General features: G+C 47.3%; 9 protein-coding genes across 9 annotated transcripts; 3 read left to right on the forward strand and 6 right to left on the reverse strand.

Moving 5' to 3' along the window:
• Positions 1–1270: 1270 nt before the first annotated feature.
• On the reverse strand, positions 1271–1692 carry RhiXN_05153 (DNA polymerase alpha subunit A; the record flags this gene model as incomplete). The annotated part of the gene is made up of 3 exons (XM_043324969.1): positions 1271–1416; positions 1467–1563; positions 1627–1692. The coding sequence occupies 3 exons, from the start codon at positions 1690–1692 to the stop codon at positions 1271–1273; spliced, it is 309 nt and encodes a 102-aa protein (XP_043177388.1).
• A 38-nt stretch (positions 1693–1730) lies between these two features.
• RhiXN_05154 (DNA polymerase family B) lies at positions 1731–4500 on the reverse strand (the record flags this gene model as incomplete). The annotated part of the gene is made up of 13 exons (XM_043324970.1): positions 1731–1856; positions 1909–2081; positions 2130–2228; positions 2283–2502; positions 2553–2683; positions 2759–3061; positions 3118–3175; positions 3229–3296; positions 3494–3626; positions 3679–4010; positions 4061–4090; positions 4155–4305; positions 4360–4500. 13 exons carry the CDS (start codon positions 4498–4500, stop codon positions 1731–1733), a joined length of 1965 nt encoding a protein of 654 aa, XP_043177389.1.
• A 502-nt stretch (positions 4501–5002) lies between these two features.
• On the reverse strand, positions 5003–6547 carry RhiXN_05155 (DNA polymerase II large subunit; the record flags this gene model as incomplete). Its single annotated transcript, XM_043324971.1, has 5 exons — positions 5003–5166; positions 5223–5860; positions 5894–6150; positions 6194–6397; positions 6458–6547. 5 exons carry the CDS (start codon positions 6545–6547, stop codon positions 5003–5005), a joined length of 1353 nt encoding a protein of 450 aa, XP_043177390.1.
• Positions 6548–6752: 205 nt separating this feature from the next.
• On the forward strand, positions 6753–7382 carry RhiXN_05156 (uncharacterized protein; the record flags this gene model as incomplete). The annotated part of the gene is made up of 3 exons (XM_043324972.1): positions 6753–6755; positions 6808–7163; positions 7220–7382. 3 exons carry the CDS (start codon positions 6753–6755, stop codon positions 7380–7382), a joined length of 522 nt encoding a protein of 173 aa, XP_043177391.1.
• Positions 7383–7488: 106 nt separating this feature from the next.
• On the reverse strand, positions 7489–8139 carry RhiXN_05157 (monothiol glutaredoxin; the record flags this gene model as incomplete). Its single annotated transcript, XM_043324973.1, has 5 exons — positions 7489–7571; positions 7621–7691; positions 7746–7921; positions 8048–8068; positions 8116–8139. The coding sequence occupies 5 exons, from the start codon at positions 8137–8139 to the stop codon at positions 7489–7491; spliced, it is 375 nt and encodes a 124-aa protein (XP_043177392.1).
• Positions 8140–8848: 709 nt separating this feature from the next.
• On the forward strand, positions 8849–9765 carry RhiXN_05158 (replicase polyprotein 1ab; the record flags this gene model as incomplete). Its single annotated transcript, XM_043324974.1, has 3 exons — positions 8849–8943; positions 9013–9464; positions 9521–9765. The coding sequence occupies 3 exons, from the start codon at positions 8849–8851 to the stop codon at positions 9763–9765; spliced, it is 792 nt and encodes a 263-aa protein (XP_043177393.1).
• Positions 9766–10811: 1046 nt separating this feature from the next.
• On the forward strand, positions 10812–12332 carry RhiXN_05159 (uncharacterized protein; the record flags this gene model as incomplete). Its single annotated transcript, XM_043324975.1, has 4 exons — positions 10812–11130; positions 11225–11336; positions 11391–11803; positions 11860–12332. The coding sequence occupies 4 exons, from the start codon at positions 10812–10814 to the stop codon at positions 12330–12332; spliced, it is 1317 nt and encodes a 438-aa protein (XP_043177394.1).
• A 516-nt stretch (positions 12333–12848) lies between these two features.
• Positions 12849–13630, reverse strand: RhiXN_05160 (erv1/alr family domain-containing protein; the record flags this gene model as incomplete). Its single annotated transcript, XM_043324976.1, has 2 exons — positions 12849–12922; positions 13219–13630. 2 exons carry the CDS (start codon positions 13628–13630, stop codon positions 12849–12851), a joined length of 486 nt encoding a protein of 161 aa, XP_043177395.1.
• A 615-nt stretch (positions 13631–14245) lies between these two features.
• Positions 14246–19169, reverse strand: RhiXN_05161 (kinase domain protein; the record flags this gene model as incomplete). The annotated part of the gene is made up of 19 exons (XM_043324977.1): positions 14246–14314; positions 14381–14590; positions 14642–14650; positions 14713–14768; positions 14841–14943; positions 15015–15035; positions 15087–15134; positions 15195–15368; positions 15424–15632; positions 15793–15905; positions 16692–16949; positions 16994–17328; positions 17382–17639; positions 17681–18133; positions 18186–18291; positions 18343–18454; positions 18506–18759; positions 18810–18929; positions 18979–19169. 19 exons carry the CDS (start codon positions 19167–19169, stop codon positions 14246–14248), a joined length of 3099 nt encoding a protein of 1032 aa, XP_043177396.1.
• Between the last annotated feature and the right edge of the window lie 190 nt (positions 19170–19359).

A 19359-nucleotide genomic window follows, 5' to 3' on the forward strand; every position in this document is an offset into this window, starting at 1 on the left:
CCGCCCCAGTGATATGCGCCTATCGACAGAACTTGAGGCCAAAACGAACTCCGACCTACTACACGATGTGCACTACCCAACGTTACCTACTTCGTTGGGAAGGCGAATCCCCGTCATCTCTTTCAGGAATGCGTAATATCGCTAGAATCCAGAAAGATGTACACAGTATTAAATTCCCCATAAGAACCACCCGGCGCACAACTCGATGTGTGACGGTGTAAAGTTGTAACATTCTTGAGAAGTCGACAGATTCAACCCTCCATGTATGAGCACCTACATATCAAGTATCTTTGGATTCGTACGTTTAACGTTGGTCAAGAAATGGTGTGCTGCACGCTTCAATCATGATCGATTTGAATGTAGGATCTGGAGCAGTGACAATGCTGGTGGAATACCAAGGCCACGGAAGACTACAGCTGTCAATGTGTCAATGTGTCCTCCCAGGCTATACACTAGGCGTAAAAGTGTAGTTTCTATCCCATTGTTCTTCTGGTTCTTGCTGCGCTCGCCATAATTCCGTTATGGAGAAGTTTGGAATGCTAAATAACGGCAGCGAACTCAGTACTGTCCTAGTCTGTTAGCAAGTGGTATTATGGTACGGGGCATCGGCCTTTAAGTTACACTACCACGAAGGAGGTTGTAGCGCATGATGCTAATTTCACCTTCAAGTTCATACGAATTGTCCTACCGATCGGAACACTCATGCATGCGTGCGTTAGATAATAATAATGATAATAAAAAGGCCCGAACCGCTTTTGTTATTGCAGCCTCAGCATCTGAGCTACTAGTATAAGGAAGCGATGTATTTTCAATTAAATGTGCCAGACTATATGCGCTTTGGGGCATAAAAAGTTCCAAGGCTTGGTATATTGCTAGCTAAGACGTATATGTACGCGTGTATCAAGTTTCAGGTTCATAGAGATAGCTAAAAGATGGTATCTACCGGAAGGGAGCTGTTCAATGTTCTGCGTCCGGGCCTCCGGCAGTAATTTATAGTTTATACCCTTTTACATCCAAGACCGGACCAGTGTTGACAAGGCACCGGTTTGGATGCGTTCGTCGTCTCGTTGGTAGCTGCGTTGACGCATACGTTCAGTGAACAGTTGCAATGAGGGTCATATCCTACTAAACGCAGCGCAGGGCGCCCGCTCACACAATATGTAAGGAAATATGATCTACTTTGTAATTACTCTTTAACTACGTTAGTAGGAAATGCAAGGTAAGATAGCGACAATAATAAGTATGTGTTATATACAAGCTGTACAAAATATCAAGCCTTTTTTGTGATTTGCATGAACGAGAACAGTGTGCTCAATTCAACCCAGCGTCTGGCACATTGGTCCAGATATTTCTCTACACATTTTGTCATAGCGGTCAGGAAATCGTTGTTCAAGCCAACCAGAGCGATTACTTCGCCTAGAAGATTCGTTTAATGCTTTTCTATAGATTACTCGAGCAGCGCTCACCGTGTCGAGAAGTTCCCGCAGCCTTCTCTATGGCCTTGTGTCCATCAAAAAGTGATGCGTAGTACAACAGTTGGTTATATAGTTTCAAGTCGGAGTACTGGGGAAATTTCGAATGTAAGCACCACTGATCAGAAGCCCAAGTCAAGCCGTCATTACAAACCTCGTACGACATAGGATCCTTAGCGGTACACCCCGGGTTCAGGCAGCGCTTCCCGTACACGCTCATCCCTCGCGTTCGATGTCCACACGTGGCATCTTCACAAATCATCCCGAGTAGTAATTGTTGATCTGTTGTCGGAGCTGTGTTTCGAGTTGGACTTGTATGCTAGCCAATGTCAATTCTTCGGAGCAACCTGGACATCGCACACCGGCCGAAGTGATGACCGGCGCCTGTACAGAGTATTAATTTGGTAGAGCAAGAGATTGGACTACGGATACACACTTCGGGTGATCCTACAGAGGGGAATACTGTCGATCCTTGACATTTTCGGCACTTCACAGTGAACTGAGCAGCCTCGCGGAATCGTTCTTTATCAGGAATTTGGGAGTCAAGAGTTCTATAGGGGTCATCATCGATGACGCCGACGCTGACTTGGAAGCGTGAGGGATCCAAGCCTGAAAGGGAGATTAGGAAAGCGCTCGGAGCCTAGTTGAATGCCATACCCAAACACTCGGCTAGACGTGCACGGTCTGTGCCTTCTATAGGATCACACAAACGTTCAACAGGCGGCAGAATCTGCTGAGCGATGTAGTACTCGAAATCTACAGATTCTCACTTTCATTGCGTTGCAAAATTATATAAATTCTAGTTCTTACCTATCTTTAACTCGCTATCAGTCTTCCGAAGTTCGTCAGGGTGGAATGCTCTGTCTGCTTGACCGGTCTTGACGGAAGTACCATCGCCTCCTAGGCAGAAGATGTAAGGTATGACATCGCCAATGCGAGCATGACCGCCACGCTCTTTCATCCGCTTTGCGACGTGCACGTGCGGCAAAGAGTTGTCCTTGGGATAGTCTTCAGGTGCTTTTCCCAATCGCTACAGAGAATACATCAGTAACGAGATTGAGGAGTTACGGTCGCGCATACCTTGAAGACAATAAAGTCGTCCATGTCTACTTTTCCGCCTCGAATATTCTCCCCATCCATCTCAAGTATTCTGTATGCGCTCAACCACTGTCTCGGCGTCGTCTCCCGACAGGATTTGGTCGAGAATATATCTGTCAATTCGTTAGGGGCAAGAATTCCGGGAGGGCTATCCTCTGCTTACCCCGAGACGTTCTTGGAAAGCATACAGTATTCTCGGCGCTTCATATCTAGACCCTTGATCTCCACAGAGGAAGCGTTCATCTCTTCGACCTTGACAGCTGCGTACTTTTTCTTCTGTAGCAACAGCATACGCCGGAATATTCCATCCAAATCGATCTCAAGCAGGCGGTATCGATCGTTCACCGCCTTCTTGAGTTCATTCGCAATCTTGAGAGCATCCGGTAGATCCGTTACATTAGAGTTGACGAAGATGGAATCTGTGTCACCGTAAATGACGTCCAATGACAAGTTTTCGGCGAGCTCGCGAGTGTGGGTAAGAATCTCACGGCCTTTGAAGGTGGTAAGCGCGGCGAGAGGCCGAGCGTAAAACCTGGAGTGCTCGAACCAAGACAACCATACATGGAATTAGCTGTCAATTTCAGTGCCTTTTGCTTGATGTCCCACTATATGCGGCGATTTAGTATATCTATGTGTTTATATGAATAGCTAGACTCACTTGTACAAGTTGCGCCTGAGTAGCAGTCCTGTCCTTCATCAGGTTCTTGACCTGCCTTCGACGGTTGACTAGAGTGGCAAAAGACGAGGTAAAACACCTTGAGGGATACCACTATCAGGAATGGCGGGTATCTTGACTTCTCCGCTCTAATTTTTCTCTTTTAGTCAGTTAACAATACGGGGAGAGGAAATCACAAACATCATCATCCGTCTTGTCGACCGTCGTAAAGTCGATATATACTCTTGAATAATACTCGGGTACAGACTGTTAAAGTCCATGACCAGGATGTATTTATCCCACAAGCCACGCTTGGGCTCGACTAGAGTGGCAATAAGACGAGGTAAAACACCTTGAGGGATACCACTATCAGGAATGGCGGGTATCTTGACTTCTCCGCTCTAATTTTTCTCTTTTAGTCAGTTTAACAATACGGGGAGAGGAATCACAAACATCATCATCCGTCTTGTCGACCGTCGTAAAGTCGATGTTATACTCTTGAATAATACTCGGGTACAGACTGTTAAAGTCCATGACCAGGATGTATTTATCCCACAAGCCACGCTTGGGCTCGAAAACGAGACCGCCCTTGTACTTGTCGCGCTTTGATTTGGCTGCTACCGGCGCAGCTCCGCCTTCATCATCGACAGCTTCGGCTTTGGCTGCAGCAGCCCCCGACTTCTTGGCCCATGTCTTGTCGGGCGGGACGTACTTCAGGCGATGGAATTCGTGCAACAAGATGTATTCGTTGCGCTCGGCACGGCCACCGTTCAAGGTTTTTGTTCCTAAGCAACATCAGCAAAATTGGAGACCTTTGGGGAGTTCCGCCACTTACCAGGAATTTCCAGCCAAGTTTGTGAGTTGCCTAGTTAGAGGAACCATCTGGATCTTGTGGGCCAAGGCCATCTGCAGGAAAGCGTCCAGTTCACAGTGTTGAACAAAATGTAAAAGGCGGTCCGGGGAGCTGACAGTCGCATCAAAGAACGATGTTGTATCGTCTGGATCTATGTCCTCGCGCGTGATTTTGAGCTGGGATTGGCACATTTCTGTCAACGACCAACTCGTCGATTGGATCATACTCTATATGATCAAGAAAATTTAGCTGGGTCAACCTGATCGGGTCGGTACACGCACCTTTGCACCATCGCTGGCCAAGTCACAAAGCAACCTGCCTTGCATGAACCTTATATTCGATCCCTGCTTGCCAATGTTCATCCATTTGCTCCGACGGAACCGGCCCAACCGGGACCAGTGCTCAAGTTTCAGTTCTCTCATCGCAAGAGCAACACGTCAAGCGTAAACCCAGAGAATTCATGCCCAACAATAACATCGGGATCGTGTTTGTGTAGCGTAGCTGTGTAATCAAAGATTAATGGATTATTTTACTATAAGCGCATAAACGTACCCAAGAGTTGTTGAGCAACATTTTCTCGTTGGCCATTGGTTTGACCGCCGATTTTTCAGCCCTAACTTTGGCCTCGAAGCCCGCGGGTAACTTTCCTAGAGGCCTTACGACGGTATGCACCGTACTGGCGTTTCTCTGGAGGGGTCGAACGTACGCCTTTGTTGCTAGGTTCACAGCCCTTGATATCAAGCCAGCAGGGACCCATGATCTTGCGTTTTAAAACAAACAACTCGAATGCGGACGTATTTGTGCCCAATACGCGGCTGAACGTGGCTCCCGACAGATCCATAGGTAGCATAGGCTCTACGCACAGCTCAGTGCTGGGAAGTATTCCCATAAACGAAACCACACCATCATATCCATAAAGTACTTTCATCCATTGAGATTCGCCCTCTGGGATACGGGTTCGCCAAACGCATAACTACGAGTAACAAATTTGGCAGCCCATTTCTTGATTCCATTTTTTTGCCTGACTCGGTCGAACTCGTCATAGACTTCGTCTTCTGTAGGTGCAGTATCCGTTTCATGTCCGAACTCTGGAGCCCAACTTGAGCTGATTCCCAACAACAAAAAGCAACCAATCTGTGCTCACCCATTCGGTACTTTCTTGGCAACACGAACAGGTTCCGTTCAATGCCTTCGATCGCCACACAACAGCTTGCCCATTTGGTGACTTTTTCCGTGCTCTGGGCTTTATCGATTACTTTGCCTACTAGGTAAAGCCTCGAGTCCAACTCCAGATAATCCAGCCAGAACATTCTTAGCGATCCGTCCTCTTCAAGTGCCTTGACATCATGGGAAATGGTCCCGGGTTTGTCAGACCCGAGAGTCTCGGGTTCAGTCACGGCAGATGCATTAAGGGATGCGTGGAGCTCAAGCCAAGCAGGCGGCTTCGTATCAACAGGTTCAACCTTGGGTTCCACTTTGACGGCGCGTCCGTTCGGAAGGACATTTTGAGGCTTGACGACTTTCGCCTTGCCTTTTCCTACCTCTGGCTCGTCCAAATCCATCTCGGCTGCCTCTTCCCAAAATCCAGCATCTCCGTCATCGTATTCGTCCCCATCATCAACAGCTAAACTGCTGAGACGATGGGTGGGCGAACTCGAGGGCTCACGTTTGGGCTTCTTAGTGGGGCTCGCGGTGGACCACTCGTTTTCCGAGGCGTCGTTCGCATCCGAGAATTGACCGTATCCGGCGTCGCTCGGAAGATCTGAGGATGGCGCTTCGGACCTGAAGACGTCCATAGGTTCGGAGCGGGTTTACGCTTTAGAGTTCCGGGAGGTTTGAACGGCCGTGGGGGTCCTCCAAACGCGGGGCGAGCTTCGTTTGGATGGGGCAGCCGACTTGGATGGCAATGAATCCAAATTTCCAAGTAGAGAACTCATAAAGTCTTGTTCCTTTTCAGTCGAAACAACGGGCCGATAGTCTGTAATCGAGTTTTTCTCGGCATAAGCTTCATCTTTGGCTCGCTGGGCTGCTAGGGCTGCTTTCGTCTTCTTTCGTTCAGCTGTGGATTGGTGCTCAACTGTGTGCGTGAATGATCGATGTTGGTACACAACATACCTTTGCGCTTTCTCTTTCCTCCTCGTCCTCTTCGTTATCGTCACTCTCGTAATCCTTCTCCGCCTCGAACGCGTCCATGCCATTGTCGACATATCCGCCTCCGTCGTCATCCACAATAAAGTCATCCCTGTCCAGCCGATTTTTGACTATCTTTTTGTAATCGTCCTCGGAGACTTCGTCATATAGCTCCTCGTCTTCGGTAGACTATAAATGTGATATATAAAACACCTCGAGGCAACAGTTCAGTCCTACACTGATACGCACCTTCCATTGCTTTGATCTTCCTCCGGCTTCTCGTGCTGCTCGCAAGTCAGCCAGACGGTCTTTGACTGGTTTGGCTGCGCGCCGACTCATGATTAACTATAACCAAGTAAAGACGCGTAGATTGTTTGAAGAGACACGCCGTCGCGGCTTGGCAGGTCACGTGATAGGTATTGATGAATTAAGCGCCAGGTCGATCACTCATCGGACAGAATTCTTTCCAGGCCTCGGACGGCATAATCGTCAACATTGTAATTTATTTGACTCGTACTGAATTTTGGTACTTTATTTGAAGGCCATGGTAAGTGATAGCTTCAATAGTTAAATTGGGCTACCGCTTAAATTTTGTGCAGTTCCGCCAGTTTATTAGCTCCCAGACTCGTCTTCTGATCCCGACCCGTGCATCAACACACCATTACCCTCGATTTCCCCTGCAAGCGAGCTCGTCGCTCCAACAACGGCTCGCACCTCGCCCTGCCACCCAATCCCAACTTCACCACCTCTGCTCTGCGCAGAACCAAAATTCCAATGCAGGCTTGCCTCCCCCATCTGGAGAAAAGCTGGCGTTTGAGAACCCAGAGGAGCCCAGGCTATCGTTAACGTTCACTTGCACTGTAGCTAACTGTGGACACCGCTCGTCGCACACCTTTACTAAGCGGGCATATACCAAAGGGATTGTCATAGTTCAATGTCCGGGCTGCAAAAATCGGTGAGTGGGTCATTGCCGTCCTTACTTGCTTGGTTAACCAACACAGAACGTTTTAGACACCTTATTGCAGATAACCTCGACTGGTTCAAAGATACTGCCGGTACCGGGAAAGACGGCCGACAGAATAGGAATATCGAGGATATTATGCGCGAAAAGGGGGAAAAGGTGCAGCGAGGTGAAATCAGGGAGGGAGGAGCGCTTGAGTTTTGGGAAAACTAGGCCAGAGTGAATGTATACCCCAGCTGCAATGTAGCTTATAGATCTAAATGTATTTTACGCCGATCACATAATCAGAGTTGCTTATTCACATGACTTGATTTATGATCTACTCGGTTTTGGCTGCAGGTGGGACCGGCGGGATAACTTCATTCTTTTCCAACAGTTCTTCAAGCTCACCAGATTGGTGCACTTGCATATTATTAGATAAATTGAAAAAAGATAGATGAATAGAGCTCACTGTTCATAACAATGTCACATCCACCAATAAATTGGCCATTGACATATAGCTGAGGGATGGTTGGCCATTCGCTACGCATCATCTTCAATACCCCGCATTATCTCTCCAAGGCATTTTAAACTTACGAGTATTCCTTGATAGAGTTTCTCAGCTCCTGGTCCTCCAAAACATTATACGTTTGCATCTTCTCCTTGGGCACCTCATGCAAGCCCAAAATCTGAATGACGGCCCGAGAGAATCCACACTGAGGAATATCGGGCGTTCCTTTCATGAAAAGCACCAACGGCTTAGACTTTACCGCCTATGCAAACAAATACTTGAGTCAATATAGAATGCATCAGGCGCATAGAATCAAACGTGCATTATCGATTGTCTTTCGGACTTCATCAGAGAGAAGGCGAACAGAAATCCTCGATGGGGTTATTACCTGTCGCTGAGCTCTAGTGATCTAATACTCCGTTAGTCATGGGCGCAAACTCAGCTAGATCTACATACTGAACGGAGGCCAGCACGGAACATGGTGAAGTAGCGAGACGGCGAAAATCCACGTGACCATCAAAGCGCCCAGAACCATGGGCAGTAATAATCAGGCATTTTCCCTCTCCCACCATCTGAACTGATGTAATATGTCTGTCCCTCCGGGTGCATCTTACCAGCCCTCTAATACGTATAGGAAAATCAAGCGACGCCTTTGAACCTCGAAGCCCCACTCCGGGTCGAGTTCAAGGAGAATGGAGAAAGGGAAACCCGTTGTATGATTGGCTTCAGCGTCGCACCCATCCTCAAATTGAAGTGATACAGTTACGAAAGGAGCGCAGATCACCATTTTACACGAGTACGTTGCCTTCGACTACCAACCGTGAATGATTTCGCATCGACCGCTGCCAGCTCTCAGACAAACCTGTGTCTTTGGACCGCATATATGAATATGGAGTCGAAGCTTATGAAACATTGAGCAAATAGCTTCGCTGGAAGATGCATCTTACTCGGACTCGGATTGTTAGCTATGATTGGATGCCTAACGCTCGCACAACCCACTGACGATAGAGTTCATTCTAAAATCACTCTGGGCGATCCATAGCTACCCACTAGCCAAAATATACACTTACAGCGTTATAATTGTCATTTTTTTGCGCAAACGATACTTCTGCTTGCCGCAAAAGAGGCGACAAAAATTGACTGGAAGATACGGCCTTCGATTTTGGATAATCTGTCGGCATGGCACTCAATGGAACATCTCTACAATCGTGAATCGTCACCTGTCTATCAGTATAACCCCGACTTTACCATCACAGAGTCATCCGAGAATATTCTTCCTCAACTGTAACTTATCTATAAGCAAACTAGTAGACACGACCAAGGATTCCACACATGTGCCTCACTCATTGGAAGTTTGTTCACTGTGCAATGGGCAGCGCACACCATTTTCGTCCTCTCGGATGACATTTATGCGGCAGGCAAGGTTTCAAATCAATCAAACCGTGAGACCAATTCTTCCGAAACCAGATTATCCCACTTCCACAGCTCGCTGATGGGCTTTTGGCGCAATAAGTTCTCGGTCATTCTCAAAGAACAAAATACCGAAAAGGCAGTTCTAGTGGAGAGGCTATATGAGACTCAACTAAAACAATCCGAACCACGCGCCATTTCAAAACAAGTTATATCTCAAGTGCTTGACGAATTATTCGTCCTCGATCGCGAAATGCAATCATCTTGGACCACATGCGTGCGCGAGGCACTCGAGCAGCTTGTCAAGCACCTAGATCCTATCGTGCAGTGCGCTTTGGAGTGTCCTACTTGGGAACCCCTTCTCACTCCAGAAATTAATAAGGGAAATGTGGTTTGTGAGTGGTATGTCACGAGTAGATAGTGTGGATGGTTAAACATGGATATCCGACAGATTTTAGAAACATGAATAATTGGATGGATTGTATAACCTCACTCTTCGAATCAGAGTACGACAGGCTAGAAAAGGCGTTAAAGGCCGAGGTATGGCATACACCTGGTATTGTCTTATCCAATTCAGTCATATCAATACTTTTCACAGATCGTATGCCATTGGTTTTCGGCTTTGCGATCACAATTGTCCAAATTACCCGTGATGTATTTGAGGAACCGGAAGAGCGCAAGAAACTGGGGCCGTAAATCAAACGACCAATGAGTTAAAGACCCAAGTGAGTTACATTATACATGGCCAAATAATACCCGTGTATCTTATAATTGAACATCCGCTTTGGCAGGCATCTCGACCATTGATAGAACTATACAAACTAACACCATCATTGCCAAGAGAACTCAACTGAGCCAGCAGATATACAAGAGATAAGCAACTACTTGGATATCTTGGTGATGGCGCATGATACGAAGGTAGAACAATGCGACTTGTGGTTAAAATGTGCCCAAGATGATATTTACGTGGATGTCTCTAGAGCAAGAGAAGATGTATGGGAGGTAGTTAGAACTTGTTCCGAAAATTGGACTCCTTCTCCTGTATAAAGTTAAAGTCATCATTAAGGATAGAGTTGAGAAGAGCGGAAGTCATCGTATTGATAGAAGCATTGAATATTTACTGGGAAAACTCTATTGTGGTATATTGTATATGGTAGGGCGGTATAAATTCCGGTCAGGGTGAACCGTGAGTGAAGTATATACGTGTACCCCTAGAATTAGTAAAGATACCTGGAGATAATCGGGGACCATCCCGAGTGACGTTTAGAGGAATGTCGTGGTAACTTAATGCCTTTTAATATAAGAGAGCTAACAAGTCAATTTCATTAGCCTTTTTTTTCAGATAATATGATCTACTCCTGATCTACAGTACGTACTTTCGTGGCCGAAATAGACTATAGTCAACTCCCTCTACTAGAAACCTCCATAACCGCAATTGATTGACAGCGACTGAATTGCTTAGACCCAAATAGGGTATGGGGTAAATTCAATTTTACCGCAAAACTTGCACCATCAACTTGCGAGTCGAGAGAGTTGACCGTAGTTTAGATCCTAAATTTGAGTCCTAAGATCTGGTAACATACTCATCCCTGGTTTGATCAAGTCGCGAGTCACATATATGGTATTATTAAATGAATTAGACACGTGATGCAAGCGCTGAGACCACGGAAATCACGAGGCTCTCGCATGGCCCTCGCACGAACCTAAGCAAAGAATTACCAGTTAGAGATAGACCACCATAGATGTTTTTCTCCTTTACGTTCAGCCTTCCCACTCCATTCGCGAATCCGTTCGATGCATCAACAGCAGACCCTGGACAGCTCGACTATTCGTCTCCAGAGCGCACACGACGTCTAGGGCCGAGGCCAGCCCGTCCAAATGTCAACACCACACCAGAACGCTCCGCCAACATCAGCCGGAAACGCGGTCGATGGTCCCCCGAAGCAAAAGCCGGCCCTTCATCAGTGCTTGACTTGACAAGCACAGCCTCTGCGTACATAGACTCGCCCGCACGTTATGTGGATTTTAGCGAGCAACGTGACGAGCCAGAAGAAGCGGCTGGTGAGATTTATGCCGCGCAACACGTGACCATACTAATGAACTATACTATCTACCTCGGTTCCTTGCCCGGCTTTACGCTTGCCCACCATGGCAGAGATTCGAGCACCCAAGCGCAGACGTATAGCCGAACTGGCTGATAGTGTTATTTCCACGGCATTTAGTGCAGCAGTCATCGGTACTGCTGTCGGGCTCACGGCCTATAGACTGTGAGTTGCCATTTGGGCGAGCTTAGGCAATATTGCTAATACTTTCATTTATAGCTGGAGAGATCGAGGCAAAGATGGTCTCCCTATCAACCCCGAACCCTCAACGATCGAGAGCTTTCCTCCACCCCCTCCATATACACCACGTGTAGAGAGCGAGCATCCATCGACTGCAGGTCCTTCATATATCCCTATACCTTGCCCAGCCCCAACCACTCTCAAGATGAAGAACAATCTGAGTTCTGCGCCTGCCACCACTCCTCGTCGAAGAGCAAATACCACCCGGCGCCAGCATGTACACACTAGCGCTGCTCGCCGGAGACGTCCTGTCAACCCCGTCTTCCCTCGGAATCAGAGCCCGGCTTCGTCACTCCGTCGGTCCACGGCTTACCATACCGCACCCGATTCGTCTCGCAGCACTCCAGCTCCAGCTCCCGTTCCTGTTTCCACTTCTGTTCCCGGTCCTTCCGGTTCATCTTCCCGCCATGATCATGATCTAAACCGGATGCCCACTCGGGCGACGAAGTCGATAATGAGGACATGGAGATGTCCGGGCATATGGACTGGATGTCATCCCAGCTTCAGGCGCTTATCAACGAAGGCAAACGCGCACTAGGGGCAGAGGTCGTCGTTGGTGGAGCCGATGAAGTGGATGACGGAGCAGAAGGCTGGACATCTGCTGACGAAGACGGTAAACCTAAATCAGCACATTCTCGCGCCCAAAGTCGGGCTACCACACGCCCCGTGCTCGGTCGGTCAACGTCCCGCACGTCTAAACCCCGCCATTCGAATTCTTCCACTTCGCATGCACGCAGCGGATCGGCCTCGGGGTCGTCTTCGGTCAAGAAGTATGAAGACGACGAATTTGGTATCGAAGTTCTGTATCAGAGTCCCATTCGCTCAGCCCCATCTGCGACCGGGTTCCGTAACGAAGACGGGACGAGTGAACAGCTGCAAATCGCAATGGAACGTGTCCGCAAGGCTTACGGATTGACCTAGGCTCTCTTCCCCACAACCAACCGAAACTGTATTATTCATGGATTTTCATTTTGTCTTGGTAGGAACTCGCTCGTCTGGTATGAGTATTTGGGATTTTCTGTATCATTCATTACTCCATCGCACCACGCTTTTGTTAATTCTGTTCTTCATGATATCCCTCGCACGCAACATATGATCCCACAATCTACGTCCCTTTGTCACGAATCATTCATGTGTTTTTTTCTGGTGGAATTACAATTATAATGCAATCAAAGGTTGCCTCGTGTATAGAATAGAGGTTCTGGTTAGGCAGTGTTGCCCCTATACCGGTGCACGACCCGGGCGGGGAGTTGAAAGATCGCATATAGCTGACCATGTGATGCCAGGGGAACGTGCCTTGCGCTCTGGATGATTCGGAACAAGGTGAATGCATCTGATGGATAGTGAGGTTTGGATATCCTGCGTTCGATCGTCATCCCCGGAGCTGTGCTTGTCAGCCAAGAAGCGATAGTGTATAGGGGTGTGTGAGTGCGTTGTCTATCGCCAGTGGATGAGCAAGGTTCCACGAACGTCACCGGGCGTCCCGAGCTCGGTAATAACTCCTCCGTTTCCTAAATTGGTACATTAGCCACAGGGGTACGAGAACGTGTTTTCATTTGGTGGTTCAATATGTCTATGATTGAGTGGTGGTTACTCCATCTCTATTCTATCTACAAACCCACTATGAGCTCACTCCGAGAATCTATAACACCCACTTACATATTCCCCCTAATCACAACGTCCATCGCTCGGCCCATCCTTCCACCTTTCATCCAAGTTCTTTATCCCACAATCAAACTTTTCCTTGCCCAGTTTTTATTCACCTCATTGTGCCGCTCACACAGCCACCTCGAAAGTGATTCCCGACTCCCAACAACCCCCTCGGGCGGGTTCTTCTTGATATCCTTTCCGAAATCCGAAGCGCAATGCGAACATGGGTACAACGACGGAAGCGAACGAAGCAGAGCAAGCATCGACGATTGGTGTTGCGCGCTCGGGCTTGTTGGGTAGTATGCGGCCGTGGTATGGAGGAATGTCCATGTTGCTCGACCGAGGGCTTCTACGTCTGCTGGACAGTTTTCGCGTGATGTGGTCGTGCTGGATGCTGCGACTGCGGCGGTGGCGGCTGTTCCTTTGGCGGCGGCATTTGAGCTTGAGCCTGAGCGTTGGGATTTGGACCATGCTTTGAATGAGGAACAGACTTTACATGGTTTCCCGTCTGGTCCGAGGACTATTCCTGGTGGAAGGGGCTTAGATTCGTCTGTAAGTGGCACAGGCATATTCAGCGGGGGATAATGTTGGAGTGTATAATAAGATGCGTGTCCACTATGCTGCAAGCTGACTAAGCCAGGTCGATATTTGGTATTCATAGCTGGAGTTTGCATGCACGTACTTTGGTCTGACTCTCGACGATTTTGGGTTCACCTATTTCGTTTAGCCTCCCCAAGGCAGACTGTCACTACGGGCGAAGGGACACTCTCAAGGCATCTATAACAATTTCGTTATGATATTGGCACTAACATAAAACGGGTCAATTGAATTATATGTATCGATTTTGTAGCTTGAAGTTTGAGTCCGTGAGCAAATTAACTGTCTAATTTATCATATCAGATGTGGAGCATATAGTGCTATACTAATCCGAAACATAATCGATACACATACAAAAGAACATAAAAATAAATTACGAATGCCATGTTATACCCCACTCATGAGCTGTTCCAAGCTTGAATGTCATAGTGACCAATCGACCATCCGCTCCAAAATTCGTTTTAGATAACCCTGCTCCAAATTATCTTTGCTGCCAGAAAGCATATCATGGTCGAGAACAGAAAGAGAAATGCCTTGAACAGTAGGGTCGACACCCCCTCTTGGCCTGGGAGTGATCTAGGTCCGACTCAAGGTCTAACGTGCGCGCTTGGACTGGATGGCTCCTGATCCTGAGGCTCCTGCTCAAGTTCAAGCAACTATAGGATACGTAGATTGTAGTCTGAGTATTATCGTAGGGATCATCAAATTATGAGTGTACGCACGGAATTAAGTACTTCAGTAGCCGTTGGCCTATCTCCGGGATTGTGAGCCCAACAGCGTTCCAACAACTGCCATAGTCGGTCCCTCCTATGCTTCTTCTCAACAAATACGAGAAAAGCAGAGTAGGATGGTCGATTCTTCTTAATCGCCACTTCCATGACAATGGCTAAAATTGATTTGTCTGAGAATGGCTGTTTCCCGGTCATGATATTCTGTATGGGCAATCAATACGATACCAATATTCGAGACACGGTATAACACACCAACATGGTCTAGGTGGAGGTCAGAAAACTCATATAATCAAGAAGGACTACCCCGAATATATCTTGCGTACCATTCCAAGTGCATATATGTCAGTTTTAGCCGTATGATCACCATTGTTTAGAAGCTCTGGCGCCTTAATTTATCCAAATTCACCACCGTTGCCAACGCGCAGGATAATTTTGGCATTCTGCCACTTACCGAAAATCTGTACGAACATTTGGAGCTTGTGGGGGTAAATCCAAGGCTGAAATCTCCTGTCAACATTGCGCTTCCAAATCGGCCAGTTGAGGCCTTTTATCGTCTGATAAAAGGATGTTATCCTGCGTAATTGAGTCTTAGATAGGCACATTGAATAGGGTTGAAAGAAGTTACGGGTTTCAAGTCTCCGTGAACCTATGAGAAAACACTTCAGCAATCCGAATTATTAGCAAAGCGATGACATACAATTCCAATCCCATGCAGATACGACAGTGTTTCTGTTATTTGGACACACTGAAACGTATTTGATGAATAATTTGAATCAACCAATTAACAAAAGTATTATGTGCATACGAGCTGAAGGCGATAATTTTCATCAAGGTCTCCTGAGAGGCATGGCCCAAGTGGGCCGTTATTAATCCATGGAGAAACAAGTGCTATCTGGTTCTTGAATTGTGCAAATCCAAGTATTTTGAGTACGCCGGGATGGGCTGACCGAGCCCAGATGTATAGCTCCTTGGCGGCACGCTACAATCCCGTAGCGATGTAAGGTACAGCTATATCTATTCAGAACAACGCGTACCTTCAAGCTCTTGCGGCTCTCCTCTGAGTTACCGCATTTGCCTAGAATCCCTATAGACTTGATTGCGACAGGTTGGCCGCTTTTTAGGAAGCCAAGATAAATCAAGCCGAACCCCCCTTGTGTAGAATGGGATTGTGAGCAAAGATCGAGGTCCAAGTCGTTAGAGATATCAGCACAACCATGTTCAGTTAGGCAGCACATCACATCATCTAGCGACTATGTTGTAAGACATTAGATTGGTAATTGCCTATTCATCAACATGAAGAAGCTACTTTACCATGGTACTATTTATGCAATCTATTTCTATGAGTTCCATTCCTCTTGGTCAAATCTTGGTGGTCAGAAAATTCAGGAATAATCCTAACTTACTCTTTGCAGTGAGTCTATTACTTGGAGACTGATGAAAGACAGTGAGATCTAGGTTGGGTTGTTCAAGTAACTCAACCATGTAGGAATAGGGAAACAACAAGTTGTACGAAAACCTATTGAACAGACGTTTATCATAAGCAAAAGAATCAATCTCAGGATGATTTGGCTAATTCTAACTTCCTTGTAAACTTCCCGCAGTGCGAGGACCGTTTTGTATGCTATAGTAGAAACGAGGTATCGTACTTTAGTGAGTTGTGAGCAGGAATGTATTTTTTGTAGAAAAGGGAGTCGAGTGCGCGTCGGATTTTCTTATAGAAATGTCTATGAGTTTGAACAGAGTGTGGTGGTGGTAGTGGGGGTGCTCGATTATAAGCATGGTAGCGTTTATTAGGAACTTGCTCGACGAGTATCGTGACTGTGCCTTGTAAGGCGCATTAATATTACCCCTTTTGGTAATAACGAGTTACTGTTTGACACTGTCCCTGAAAGGGGCGCACGCGGGACGTGGGTACGCACTCCGGCTCGCCATCACATGGGCCCAGACACATTGAAAGTTATGATTAATCTCGTTGCTCAACAAAACGTTTGAGCTTTCTCATGAGAATCGTTGCTTCCTTTAGCTGAATGAAACGTCGAGTTACCATGAGCTATTGGTTTCGTAGTCAGACATATTGACGAGAATGAATATATGCGTCCTTACAAGCAAAAAGCTCAAAAGTTCTTCATGTCCTACGTGGTCCGCTATAATTTTTATATAGTCCGATTCCAAAAATCTGCTCATGCACTCGAATGGACTCTTGATAAACTTATTTCTGAATAAACATTAAAAGATCGCGCGAATCAGATTGTTGATTTTCTCCCACCTATTCGTAACCATCCAACGAGCCCATAATGCGCACATCAACCTTCCCCTTTCGGTCTCGACTTGGACTCCAGCTTGAGATGCTGACGTAGCCTCCTTTGCAAACAATTCTTCCTCGGCTGCAAGTACTTGCTCTGCTAATATCCCAAAATCTTTCGTCGGCAATTCGCGCAAAACATCATATATGCGCCCTTGGTTATTAACTCGACTCGAGTATGGTGGCAAAAAGATACCCCCGGGTTCTGCGTTTCGAATAGGCGAATAAAGTGTGGGCTCGGGTGTATGACTCTGGACTCTGACAATGGGCTCGAGATCCAAGGCAGGCGTTTCTTCTATAACCGAGTTTCCTTCGCCTTTAACCAGTGGGGCTTCGCCGAGACTTGGTGAGGGGTCTCTCGCTGTTCAACCTCAACGTCTGTCCTAGTTAGGATGCCTGGTATTTCGGGAGGGAGAGAAAGGGGCTCGTTATCGTCTAGTTGTGGTTGGAGATCGGGTGGATGGTTTCCACGTTCGAACTCGGCCCGATTTGCGAGCATATCACCGATTCGGGTCGAAGGGGCAATCTCTTGAGGTACCTGAATAGCTTCATTGTCATCGCTTACAAGCTCAAAGCTGACTGGGGGTAAAACAATTTTGATCTCTCGGACTCGTCTGTTAGACACAATGTCCTGTTTCTGGTGCGCATACACAGATGAATAAAGTAGGTCGGATCCAGAACTCGACTCACCTCCTGGTTGATGGTAACTTGAACCTGTGGGTGCGCGCGCTCATAATGGACTCGAAGAATGTGTAGAGCAGGGAATGGTGCGCATATACTACACACAGCGCATGCCCAAGGCTGAAGGGTCTGCTCGAAAACGTGATGCTCTCCCTGGACGGTGAGGCGATACTTTAATTTAAAATCAGGCGGAGGTGGTTTAGGGTGTAAAGGTCGAATGTTTGATACACGATTATACATCAATCGAGCAGCACTATCAACTCCCCACTCGACATCAAAGTGAATATAGGCCGGAGCTTGGAACCCACTGATGCGGACGCTCTCGTCGCGGTAGCATTCTCTGGAGTGATATTAGAGCGAAGCCAAACAGTCTCTGCACGCTGTGATAGTGGTGCGAATCCAGAAGAACTAGTGTTTGGACCAACGAGATCGACTCGAGAATACAAGCGAGATGCGTTGTCACCCCAAGTAACAGTTTCTCCGGCTGGTGTGCCGATTTCCGTGAAATTATAAAGCAAGACTCCGACATACGCAAGGCCTCTAGGCAAAGAAAGAGCACGAAGAGAGACCTGCATGTCATCATCTATAGTGTGTACAAAAAAGGGAATCGAAGTGCCAGATCGAGCAGAGTTCTTATTGTGGAATTCCAAAGAAGGTATGCGCAATGGTACTTCCAGTGTGCCATTCCCAGATGTCGGAAACGTAAGATCAGCTACGCCCAAGTCGAATACCAATGGTTCGCTGTCGCCAGGATTGTTATGCTGTGCATAACATGTGTGTTCGAATTCAGTGGACTTCAATATGCAAACTTACAATGTACAGATTAGCTGCGAGTTTGGCGGAATCAGGTACCTTGAATTTTGCGGCGGTTCCAAGTTCGAATCTCGTCAATTTGAGACAGAATGTACGAGGCAATGCGCTGTTCCTTATGTATGTAGGTGCTCCTAGATACCTCACCTTTGAAACTTACGATTGTGTGACGGTTGCCGGCGTATATCTGGACACTTGGCGAGTTGACTTAGCAATCCACCTTTCCAGCCGCTCAACAGAGGTTTGTGGGTCCCGAATGTGTAGTGCATTGACTATAAAACGCTCTATTAGGATGTGCAAGGTAAGTAACAGTGATGGATCACCTGAATCCTTGGGCTCTGCTTTATCCCATGACCAAACCTTTCCCGACCAGCCGTCGCGAAGATTTCGCGCGAGGAATAATGGAGTTGATCGTAAACTATAGCGAGCGAGAGCAGGGTCCAGGCGGAATATACCCTGCGCTACTACGTCTAGAGCCAACCGAGCACCGCGATTATCTGGCGGTGGGGTTGGAGTTGGAGTCGCGGTAGGCGGATGAGGTGGGTCGAATGCAACCTTGCGTGCACGCTTATATCGTCTAGAGAAGGGTAAGTTATGACCCTGAACAAACCGAGCTCAAGGTCGTACCCAATTGTTTTAACAGGGTATGATTGACGAGGTTCAATGGGAATATCTCGGCGACTCCGCTTTTCCGACCATGGTGCCTTGGTTTTGATGCGAGCAACACTTTTCTTGGCGACCTTTAACCTGTTTCTGAAGTTAGTAGCCGGTAGTCAAAGTAGAAGATCCGGATTACCGTGATCGAGGCCGTGGTGATTCATGGCGATTCTCTGACAAATGCCGTGGCCGTTTGACCTCGTTGGTAGGCCTGGCCTTTCTCCTCCTCTTGCCTTTAGATTTACGACGTCCAGGTATCGATTTCTTCGGAAGGCATTGGGCGTCCTCGCCGCGCTCCTTAAGTGGCGGGGGAGGCGGTCTCTGGGGCATTCCAAGAGATATGATTATGCGCACAGGGTATTTATTCCGTGCAGCTGATTCAAGCATAAAAAAGTCGTCTTCCGCATTAAACCTGCCAATCGGTTCCTCGGCGTCTTCTTCATATAATTTCGTTCAAGAAATATTGGATTAAATCTAGAAGGAGGTGCGACGCGTGGTTGGTTGAACGACCGGGAAGAAG

Source organism: Rhizoctonia solani, chromosome 2, assembly GCF_016906535.1.
Source record: "Rhizoctonia solani chromosome 2, complete sequence".
Taxonomy (NCBI): domain Eukaryota; kingdom Fungi; phylum Basidiomycota; class Agaricomycetes; order Cantharellales; family Ceratobasidiaceae; genus Rhizoctonia; species Rhizoctonia solani.